The 12312-nt window shown below is 35.1% G+C and overlaps 1 protein-coding gene across 2 annotated transcripts; it reads left to right on the plus strand.

Annotated features, from left to right (window-relative positions):
- Nucleotides 1-273: 273 nt before the first annotated feature.
- Nucleotides 274-9700, plus strand: LOC141429770 (uncharacterized). 2 transcript variants are annotated; one of them, XM_074090295.1, is made up of 9 exons: nt 274-390; nt 4137-4340; nt 4903-5113; nt 5590-5943; nt 6182-6367; nt 7670-7791; nt 7981-8142; nt 8909-9079; nt 9185-9699. In XM_074090295.1, exons 2-9 carry the CDS (start codon nt 4149-4151, stop codon nt 9473-9475), a joined length of 1689 nt encoding a protein of 562 aa, XP_073946396.1. In that variant the 5' UTR covers nt 274-390; nt 4137-4148; the 3' UTR covers nt 9476-9699. The 2 variants fall into 2 exon arrangements, with proteins under 2 accessions (XP_073946396.1, XP_073946397.1); XM_074090296.1 differs by lacking the exon at nt 274-390 and adding an exon at nt 2898-3048 and having other exon boundaries at nt 9185-9700.
- The last annotated feature ends 2612 nt before the right edge of the window (nt 9701-12312 follow it).

Raw genomic sequence — 12312 nt, forward strand, 5'->3', positions numbered from 1 at the left:
ACTATTTCTCCCGGACGGATTCAAAAAGCATATGGATATGGATAAGCGACGCGGAGGCTAAATTGTGCACACCCCTTTTTTATAACGCTGATTTTGACCTTGTAGCTTATCTAATTAACGAAATTCCCAATCAAAAAAATTGCTATAATGGACCGCAAAAAAACGGATATGGATTCGGTTTTTGAATATTTTTTCCCTTGAATATACGGATGCGGATGCCTGAGCACATCACTAGTACGTATCGTTGAATGCTCCGACCAGTATCTACTGTTGTCCCAACGAGGACACATTGTGTGTGATTTAATATTACTTATCATTTCTCATCGCATAGTTATTTAGTTAACTTCCTTTGTTTTATAGCGAGAAGCTGTGTTTTTCGGATGGTTAAAAGTGAGTTTTTTTTAATTTATTAATTGCCGTTTATGCATCATATTACATTGAGATTATTTTATAGCATTTGTATTTATTTTGTTCTTAAATGCCATGGGAACTTTAAGATAATAAAAAACAATAATCCAAAAAAAACTTTAATTTAATTGTTACAAACTAAAAACACCTAAATTTGAAACTCAAAACCACCACCGCGTCGTACCCGCAGGGCTACTACGAAACTCGAAACTCGAAGTTCGTGTCGAGCGGTCCTCTGACACTTATACTATTTAATACGAGAGCGACGGTACGATACGAACTTCGAGTTTCGTAGTAGCCTTGCCGGCTCAAAAGTGCCCATAACCTCAGCAGTATTTCCCCGCTGTATGGCCAGGTTTTTGAATAAAGAAATAAATTTTATTTTATCTTGTTTAGTGCCGGTTTAAGAACGTTTATTCTTGCTGAGCTGGCAACGTTGCATTTTTGTTAGTTTTTCTCGATTATTCCATAAAAATTGAATGAAAATTAAAAATGTTGTCCGATAGAACACTTCTTAATATATAAGTTAATGTGTGTTTTGAACACATGTGATCTTGGATTAAATAACAATACTAATGTGCTAAACAGAGGCATCATTAACTTTAATGAGTGTTTTATTCGAGATATTCACGTAAAATATTTATAGATAAGAATATTGTATTTTATTTCCGTCTGCTTTATGTTTATTCATTCGAGACATTAGATAATGAATACAAGAGAAGTATTTGTATTTTTAATTGTCTCTTATAACTGCGTTTATAATTGAAATTTTATTTTTATTCGTATACTTCAAGGGGGGATAAATAAGGCAAAAAGTGTGAAAGACCAAAAATCTAAATTTTTAAGTTCAACTTTATGGCACCATTACAAAAAAAGTTGGAGCTTTGCATTAAAATAGATTCCGTAGTTAGAAATATCTACATGTCGTACAGTCACGATCGTTAATTTGGGACCCACTCTAGATCGAATATCTGTCATTTTGTATGACAATTCAAAGGATTTTTTCACGAAATTGGTCCCAAATTAACAATGGATCGTGACCGTACACCGGGTGTGTGGCCTGTAATATGAGCAAAAAATTTAAACATAGATCCTCCTCGTCGAATTGAACAACATTAGTTCAGCGACTTTAAAAAATAATGGATAATTTAAATCTTCCTTTTTTCATACAAATTAAATACTGCTATCAATAAAATGTACGCCATCCTAGAACACAACTGACGTCGCCTGTCACGCTACAAACATCAAGCATTTTGCTTTACATTGCTTCTTCGAATAAACTTCAAAGTGTAATAAAAATTAAAAAAAAAACTAGCTATTTTTACAAATCGCTGAACTAATGTTGTTCGGTTTGACGAGTAAGTATGATCAATGTTTTAATTATTTGCTCATATTACAAGCCACACCCGGTATATGGACAGTTGTCGGTTGTCAGATTCTATCTAAAGATATTCTAACACTATCTTCCTTGGAGTAAAGCAGTAACGAACTTCACCTAGTACTCCACATGCATCGGTTTCGATGATAGCGACCCTGGTGTTATATTTATTGTATAGAATTTTATAAAAGTGTACAATCATAACAGTTCCGTTTCGACACCAATTGATGAGGTCCCAAAGTAAGCAAAGTTTGTGTTATGAGTAACTAGGCAACGAATGAACGGATGGAATCTTAAGAAATGAAATTAGGTGCCTAGAACTCTTACAAAGTATAATTTCATGAGAGTAACAAGCGAACTCGCAAATGGGAATAAATAAATAAATAAAATAAATATTTAAATACATAGACAATACTTATAATACAAATAAAATACCCAAGACTCGAGAACAAACAATCGTATTTTTCATATTAATACCTGCCCTGACCGGATTTCGAACCCGAGACCTCAAGGATTTTAGTCATGGGTCGTCTAAACTACTCCTACATCTAGACTCATCATCTTCATATCAGCCTTAGGACGTCCACTGTTGGACATTTAGGCCTCGCCCATTTACATTTACGTAGTCTATGTCTAGACAATGGAACCCTAAAAAGAGACCAAGTATAAGCAACCGCCAACTTATTTCAACGTCATTCCACTTCAACCCACGAGTTTCTCATTTCCACACAGTCATCCCTAAATTATGGATATTATGATATTACCCCACAATTCAAAGGCCTATTCTTACGCGCACGATATCGTTCCACGTTATCGAGTTATCAGGCGACAAATTTTCACCGCTTTGATGCGAATATTGACGCCGGTTTAGGTAAACGACGTTTCAGCTTTGCGTGCTTAATGTACATTAAAGTCTGAAGAGTGATTTTAACTCAGGAGATTAGGTATAAAATTATACAATTCGGGAACTATTTGCATGTCTAGTATAGTTAGTTTATTTATGTGAATACAACGGTTCTCTATTGGATGGCATAAAATTATTTGTAATATTATTGTTACGCATAATTGCTTTTAGCTGAATTAGCGATGTGCATACTCATCATTACGCATATTTTTTTACGCATAAAATTAAAAATACAGAAAGCATCATCTTCATGGAGACTAACGGCAAATAGCATAAATACAAAAAGTCATAATAATAATTTGCATCATTCACGAGCCAACAAAACCACAATCACGAGCCTGATGCACTACGAGAAAAGGTTAGTTTTGTGTTAATATAATAATATATTTAGGAGCTAAGGCGAGGTCGACGGAGGTCCGGGAAGCGGACCTCCTATTTCTGCGTTGCTTGGGCGCTTCGCGCGTGGATATCACGCTAACCTAACCTAACCTAATGTACCTAACGTGATCTAACCTAACCTAATATTTTGTTGTTCATTTATAACGAATAATCAATAGCCCAAACAATAATATATGCATAATGTATATTAGTCTAATACACATTAGTCCAACTGAAATTATTCTAATAGCTTAATATGCCAAAAAAGTAGTAGGCCAAAGTATTACTATGCGACAGTACTATTATGCCAAATCAATTATTCGAAACAATAGGTAAGTCTAAAAAAAATGCGATTGAAGGAGATCCCGAATACAACAGCAGATTGCATTATTTATTATGTTTTATTACAGGATCTATATTGGGATTACCTTTGATGAGTTAAAAACAATTATTATGCTTACCCCGACCTTGTGATAACACTATCTAAATGTCTATGCAACAAATGTTTTCATGCAGCTTCTCCTACACACTGCAAGAACACACCCAAATCACAATAATCACCACCACACTACACTGACTCGTTTCGAATTCAACTAGAGCTCATCCTCAGAGCAACACAAACCGTTCACCATGCTACCAGATGTAGAGTTATGTTTATAGTTAAAATATCAAAAACAGTACGTTAAACACACGAGTAATATTTATCTCGACGTTTCGACCACATTACAGTGGCCGTGGTCACGAGTAGACTGAAGTGTGGGGTGTCATGTCTGCTTACCAGCGCGAGTCCTCCGAACTGCGGATAATTGTGATCAATTGCAGGTGCACTTGATCACAAATAGTACTGGCACTCGTATCTTGAACTACCCGCACTTGGTCATATTTAATTATCATCCCAACAAACCAAGACACAACAGTAATGTCCGACCGTCCCTCCGAACATTCATCTAGACGCCGACACTTTTTTATAACAGAATTTCAAGAAGATGAAAGCTTATACCCATCTTCCCGGTTAAATTTTTTGTGACATGTGATATTTGTAATGATCTTTGCAAACTTTGCTTCCAGAAAACACCAAAAATGACATCAGCACTGTCAAGAAGCGCCAGACGAATCATAAGCAGCAATTTAACACGTACAGTGAGACTCCAATCCATATGGACACCAGATAACGTAGTGAAATCGCCTTATAAAGACGTCGACATACCGAACCGAACTATCATTGAGCATGTCTGGGAGAATCTGGCTAGATGGCCCGATAAAACAGCTACAGTATGTTGTTAAGTACTTACTCGTATTTGAAAAGTTAATCCACATTTTCCTCTAATGATTTAATGTACACGACCAAAACCCGATTCGGATGAACCTATTCAAAGAACCATTGTGGTCATTAGCATTTTATTAAAACACTTTAAATTTTTATGGTCAGAGAAAAGAAACTATAAACAGCTGTAATTTTTTACTTTTGCCGGGAATTTTAGGAGCCGAGCAAGACAATTTAATTTTGAATTCCGCCAGGTCTAATTTTTTATGCAATAATAAGCAATTATATTATTATGCAATATGTCTTTCTTCAAATAACATTCCTAGCATGTCCATACATGTCCTGCAACCCCTTCTGAAAGCCATTTTAAATATACAAAAGCGAAAATTAAAAATAAATAAATTTTAATATAACACAACCGTGAGATTCAAGACATAACAAAGTTGTAGTACACGGACGACTCTTACGTTTCGTAGGCAATTAAGTTTGTCGTCTGACAAGTACAGATTTCAGCACCACAATTTAATAAAGAATCTGTTTTTTCATATACATCGGTTTGATTTCTTACAGATCTGCGGTTTAACAAATCGTTCTTACACTTACCATCAACTGTTTAAATATTCCCGGAACTTAGCGTCGCAGTTGCGGTCCAAGTTGGGAATAACCGACGGGGATGTCATCTGTACTATGATGAACAATTCACCGGAATACGTGCTGGCTGTATTGGGAATTCTGTCTTCGGGGGCTGAACTGACGACTGTTAATCCCATTTACACTGCTCGTGAGTAATTTCATCGCCATCTTGAATCGTAAGACATATTTTTTGCGAGATAAACATTTACGGTGTAAAATAAATAAAATATTTTGAAATATTTACCAGCGATAAGATCACGCGAAGGCCAATACTAGTGCGTCGGGTAGGTAGGTCATCACAAAATGCTATTGTTGTCTACACCCCGTTCGTTTTCCTTCTCCAACTTTTGTTTACCTATAGGTCCTGGTACCTATAGGTCTCTTCCGATTTTCTCCATATTGTACGGTCGTATGCTTTCCGTATCCTCCGCCACTTAAATTAAATTGACAGTCCATCTTGCAGGCCACATTTTCACGCTAGGTGAGCTCTTCTCTAGCACATTACTCTTTGATCTTTCGTCGTTTCTTTTCGTCGTTCGATCGACCGTTCGTAAAAGATTCCTCGCAGACGAGCAGCTAATATTATAATTGTTACTGAAATCAGTATTTCCATTTACATTTCAGATGAAGTCTACAGACAGCTCCTATTATCAAGACCCAAAGTTATGATCGGGAGTACTGACACTGTTAATGTTATCAAAGAATCACTAAAAATGGCTAATATGGATATTCCAGTCATATGTGTCACAACTAGTGGAGGCTTGCCAGCCCATACAATATCGTTTCAAGAACTTACTGGTGATGCCGATCATGATGTCCTAAAAGATGTCAAGATAACTGCAGATGATGTTGCTATTTTACCATATTCGAGCGGTACCACTGGTCTGCCTAAAGGTGTTGAATTGACAAATAAGAATGTAGTTGTCAACTGTGTGCAGTCTGATGTTGACGGAGTCAAGCAATATAGAGATACCACTAGTAAGTACTTTAGAACACGAAATAAATATTTTTGGAATGGCCAAAACATTTTTGCTTTACTTATCAGTTTCACGACTCGGATTTAATGCATCTTAGTAACTTTTGTTGTAGATAATTAACATATTTCCATTTCTAAAACAACTTGCATGGCATTACCAATAAATTTAGCACAGTTAAGTATTTTTTTAATACCTACCATAATTTGTTTTGAACATAATTTTGTTTCTGTTATTTGCAGGTTCACATCAAGAATCAATGATAGCCGTATTACCATTTTATCATATCTATGGCTTATCAATAATAATGCTGCACAAATTATCAGTAGGAGCGAAAATAGTGACGTTACCAAAATTTCAACCAAACACCTTTTTGTCTACATTGAAAAATCACAAAATTAGTTTACTTTACGTGGTGCCACCTATGGGTAAGAATTGAAACTTAAAGTACTATTTAAAGTTATTGTGAATTAGTAAAATTTCTTTTCAAGTGAAAAACAATTATTTCTTTTGAGAAATAAAGTTCTATAAACATAAATTTACCTTATCGACTAACGGAAAGGATTTAAAAACAATTTTTTTTTCTACTCCTGTAGGTACTTTTATTTGGCAATTAAAGGCCCACGAACACGAATACAATGATACATTATTATGTATCATTGTATTCGTGTTCCCGGACTTATTAGTCCGGGAAAAAGTCTATGACTCTATGGCTCATAAAAGCACACTAAAATAATACAGTTCAATGACCTTCCTTTGACAGTTAACTTTTTAAATGTATTATTCCTAACCTCTATTTTGAATAAATACAGTATATACAATACCAAAAGCACATTGAAATTATTTCACAATATTTTATTCAGTTACTAATCAATAATCGTTCAAAAATAAAATTAAGTATCCATAATATGTTTAGTCCTAAATTGAGCATTTTCCATTAATTTCAAGTGTTGTTTGTCATGAAAGTATTAAAAGTGATCACACCACTGGCAAGTTAGCGTGAATAAAAAATAAATAACCATAAACAAAATAATTATGTCTAATTTCAGTTCCGGAATTGGCGGGAAACGTAATTCGCTTCATTCATATTTCATACCGTGTTGAATGTGTTAGCAGTGTCATGTAGATAAGTTAGTCTTTAGCCTGATGATGATCTAAAAGGAGTCGTAGAAAAAGTATTGTATAAAACGTTGCATAACTTTGTCTTAAAACGCTCGTGGCATCTTTCATAGCCGCGATATTCGTCTGCGGCACATAATATTTACCCATGCCAAACTTGCGTTTTAAGATCTCACTTATACAACAGTTGCATAAAATACTATTAGATACACATAGCACGTCCGCGCGGCGGTACAGCGCCGGTTACAGGGAGCCCAGCTAGAGCTAGAGCTGTCCAACATCCCGCTCGAGTCTCAAAGGGCTAGCAATTTCAGCTCATTTAGACTCCAAGTGCCTGCCAAGTACCAGCGATGTTCCAGCGCACTGACTTCTGGCCGGAGGGTGTGGTGTTCCGTCGTTTTAGGGTAGCGACGAAGACGACGTTTTAAAATCCCTAGGCCTAATAAGCTTTTTTTTTTGGTTTTTCCTGTATGTTTTATGTTATGTATTTTTGTGTATAATTTGAATTTTACAGTGCATTAGTTTTCTAACTGTAATGCTGTAATTTTTTTATTTATAAATAAATAAATTAATTAATTAATTGCAATATTACTTACGCTCATTTTTTTCAGTGTTGTTTCTTGGAAACCATCCTGAATCAAAAAAAGAACATTTAGCGTATGTCGACCAAATTGTATGTGGAGCAGCACCGTTGCCGAAGTTAGATATAGATAGGCTCTTAGACAAGAGTAAGGTAATAAAACAAGCAATGGATGATAAAAGATCAGATATCAAAATTAATACCCAACAGCATGTTCAAATTGATGTAGCATATAAATTACACCTTTATGATAAAGACTGAAGTACCAAGTAATGGGAAAGTTGTTATAGTATACATAGTTGGTAGTTGTGCATAAAAAGGATTTTTTTACGTTTTTTTCAGATTGATGTTAATTTCATTCAGTTATATGGACTGACGGAAACATCTCCGTTGGTGACAACGATGGTACCAGGCACAAAGAATTATTTAACAGCTGGTGTTGCGATACCCAACACTGAACTAAGAATTGTTGATTCAGAAATGAAGACTCTTGGTCCTAATGAGGTAATTGTACATATAAAAGTATCTTTAAAATAGTATAAAATTATTTGCTGTAAACTTAACTTTATTTATTTACAACAAATAATTTAAAATATAACTATAAAATGAAGTAAGTAACTAATGATTCTTATTTCTATATTTTTTTATATTTTAATTATTTGTATTCAAGGTGGGCCCTGTAACAGGACCATAAAATTATACTATAGCTTCCTTATCTACAAATTTTGAAAGTAACTTGTATAATGATTTTTATTATAGTTTAAAGTTTAATTGGACAAGCAATGTATTGCGAAATCCGTCATTTAGTTACGTGACAAGCAATGTCATTAAGGCTATTGGATGCCGTACATTGAAAATACTATTTAATTTGTTTAGTATTAACATAATGATAAAATTACTCAATTTTTGAAAGTTGCAGGACTAAATTAGTTCCATTTGAGTAGCAGAACCTGTATTTTAATTTTTGCTCCTATTACAGGGCCCACCTAAGTGACACTAATACAATAAAAAAAACTGCGTGGAAAAAATGCTAGTCCTATCATTTATTTTGTATCAAAGTTTTTAATGTACGGGTAGATATTATTTCTTAAACAATCGACTATTTCATTTATCATCATCAATTAATTTATCATATTTTATCTAATGGTCATGTCTTATATGTATGACTAACTGAAATATCTTATTTAGCAAAGTAATCCTGTTTACGCGTTTCATTTTACATCAATAGCCTTGATCACTTCTTTGCAATGAAGTGTCAATTATTTTAAAGGTTGGTGAACTTCACATCAGAGGGCCTCAGGTTATGAAGGGTTACAGAAACAATTTTGAAGCTACAAGGAATGCGATAGATGAAAATGGATGGTTTAAATCCGGTGATTTGGCTTCGCTAGACCAAAACGGAACTATTACCATATCTGATAGACTAAAGGAACTTATTAAGGTTAGAAATTAACCATAAAAAATATTGTTGGTTATGATCAATATTGTACGAGTCTGCAATTTAGCCATTGTCTTTCAATTATCTAATGTACTTATGATTTTACAGGTGAAAGGATTCCAAGTTCCACCAGCAGAGCTAGAAAGTGTCCTTAAAGAACATCCATCTGTACTTGACGCTGGTGTTGTAGGTGTACCAGATACAAGAACAGGCGAAGCGCCCATAGCGTTTATAGTACTAAATGATGGACATAAAGCTGACGTTCATGGTATTAAGGAGTTTGTTGCCACGCGAGTGGCAGAGTTTAAGCGACTAAAAGATGTTGTATTCTTAGAAAACCTACCGAAAAATCCCTCTGGTAAATTATTGAGAAGAATTTTAAAAGAAAAATATGCGTAATGAAACAAAAAATGTGAATAAATCACTGAGAAAAAATATGTGTACAAATAATAAAAGTTAATTTAATATTATTTTGAATATGGTTTTAAGTGCAATTAAAAATGGTTTATTTGAAACGAAACATATTTACTTGATAGCATGTTTTATAATATGGCGCTGACACCCGAAGGGTTTATAAGCTCTAAAGATGAATAAACTGTTTTTTACTAATTACTGCCTGTCTTTCTGTCTGTCTGTGCAGCCGTGGGACATAATATATAGGCTGGGATGATGATGATGACTGTCTTATTTAGGCACAACTATTTACATCGACATCTATGTACCTTACGGTACTAGACCAGCTGTTTAGAACAAAACGCGCGGCGCATCAATCATCAATATTACTTTGACACAACCCCTGTCACGGACGTCAACAAACCTGATCACAAAACCGTCCTGTGAACTAATTTTGTGCACCGTTTTGATGTAAGAAACATGCAGTTTAGTACATAGATGTCAATGTCTGTTTATATAAAAATGAATCACTATTTCCTTTGTTGACGCCGTAACAAATTAAGCGCGTTAAAATACAACCGCTGAAATTAGACACATGAAGTTAGACGCGGATTTTTTTGCAACCCTTGTTAATTTCACGATGTCATTTTTGTAAATTTGCAAGACAAATTTTGAGGCATCGCGGAATTATGGACGAAATTTGGTATCAAGATAGCTAAAAGTCTGGAATTAAAAGTAGTCTACTTTTTATCCCAAAATCCCCACAGGATCAGGATAACTCAAAATTTCACCTGAAATCCCGAAATTTGCCTAATGGTATACGCGTCCAAAGCCATGGCTAAAAGCTGGTTATCAATAAAATCTGAAAAACTCAAATAAAAACACACACACACACATTAACTGAAATCCCAAATCGTCATTAGGTCCTTACCTACCTTCCATTTTTTCCTAAGAAACCAAACCTCAGCACACCAAATTGAATCAACTGCCAACATTACTAGATCAAGCGGATCGTTCAGCGACTGGCACGACAAGTGGGACATATTTTCCGCTCCCTAAATAAACGGATGAGCTAAAAAAGAACCGTCCATGCCGTTATACTGTCATCTTATAAGGCAAGTGATATACGAAAAATTAGAGCGTCAAGCGCTGCCTTAACTTTTTGTATATCGACATCTATGTATACCCTGCATGTTTCTTACATCAAAACGGCGCACAAAGTTTGTTCACAACGCGGATTTGTGAACCTTTCACTATAGTTGACGTCCGTGACGTGTCAAAATAATATTGATGACTGATGCGCCGCGCGTTTTGTTCTAAAAAGCCAGTCTAGTACAGTTACCAGCATTAATATCTGCCACAGCGGAGCGTGCAAAAATATCTGACACGTCCTTCCTGCCCTAGAAATAGAGTCGTATCAGATATTTATGCACGTTTGTTGTGTCAGATATTGGTGCTGGTGACTGTACCGTAAGGTACATAGAGATGTCAATATTTTTGTATATATTTCTATGTAAAAAAAAATATGCTGAGGAATATATCAGCAATTTGTTGGGTTAGGTGACTAATCAGCCCTGTGAAGACTTTTCATCGGCATTTTTGCTTAAACATCTATTCAAATGAAGTACAACAGGAGATACACTTTGAATATCGATACAGGATCGACGATGTTCAGTCAAAACTTAACCCAATCATCTGTTGAAATATTCTGAACTACTTTTATAACATTGTGTCATAAAAGTAGTTCAGTACGTATTAAAGAGATGCTTTACAGAGATTTACTGTTTTCCTGCAATATGAATTCTGGTAGGCAGTTATTAATTCAGAAACTTATGGATTATTCGCAGGAGTTCTTTTGGGTGTTTCTTCAAAGGAACTATTGCGTTTCTCTTGCACAAGTTCCTTGTCAAGAGATGAAAGAAGAACTGCATTAATTGTTTCTCTTGCATTAATTAATTAACGGTCTAGGTCAATTAAAGTTAATTTCTCTGAGAGACTTAACGCTTACTGTTACATTACATTTAATTACATAGATGAGCTAAAATAACGGGCCATCATTTATAATAGATGGGCAAAGCTAAACCTAAGCTAAATTTATATACTTACCAATATGCGTTATAAAACTTAACCTTTGTGAATTTTCCCGACGACCGTGTGTACCCATTTTAAGAGGTACTGCTTTCAAGTAATTTTCCGCTTGATCAGTCAGCCGCGTTTTTTTTCCTTTCCTGTTTCCCCATCGCAAGTCGAGTGTGAGGTTATTGGACTGCTAAGAATTCTAATAAAAGTTAGATACATCGAGTTAGTAGCTCTAAGTGGCTCTTTACCTTTATGGCCGATGAGATTGGTGCTAGGGAGGTTCATGTATCGGCGTTCAGTTGAGGTTTGAATTTTATCTTCTTCGTGATGAAATAAGTCCTAACTCAATCTCTTTATGACGAAGACAAGGATTTTGAGAAATTTCTGAGGGTGGAAAATACAGCAATAGCAGAGCAGCAATAGAAAATACGTCATTGTCATGATTTACAAACAGATTTTCTCCAAACAATAATAATGACTTCACCATCAAAATGAATAATCCATTTGAAAACGGCGATGCTGAGAGGTCTCAAGTTACATTAAATTGGTAAGAAATTAAGTTGCCCTCGTTATTATCAGCCGTTTTCAATTACAGCCCTTTCTGAAACTTCGTTATTTGGCACCCTCCGGTTGTTATTTCGGCTCGAAATATTTGTTACAAGCCAATGCGACAACGGGAGAATTATTTTACTGGCGTTTGTTTATGCTGTTTGCAAAGCTTCCGGGAACTGTATGAAAATGTATGTAAACAGAGAGTTTAGATT

Source organism: Choristoneura fumiferana, chromosome 7 (genome assembly GCF_025370935.1).
Source record: "Choristoneura fumiferana chromosome 7, NRCan_CFum_1, whole genome shotgun sequence".
NCBI lineage: Eukaryota > Metazoa > Arthropoda > Insecta > Lepidoptera > Tortricidae > Choristoneura > Choristoneura fumiferana.

Bases quoted from the DNA above. Each gene is read 5' to 3' on its own strand.
- LOC141429770 (XM_074090295.1), top strand. From the start codon at position 4,149: ATGACATCAGCACTGTCAAGAAGCGCCAGACGAATCATAAGCAGCAAT. The intron at 4,341-4,902 runs GTATGTTGTTAA...GATTTCTTACAG, and splicing joins GGCCCGATAAAACAGCTACA to ATCTGCGGTTTAACAAATCG. The intron at 7,792-7,980 runs GTAATAAAACAA...CGTTTTTTTCAG, and splicing joins GGCTCTTAGACAAGAGTAAG to ATTGATGTTAATTTCATTCA.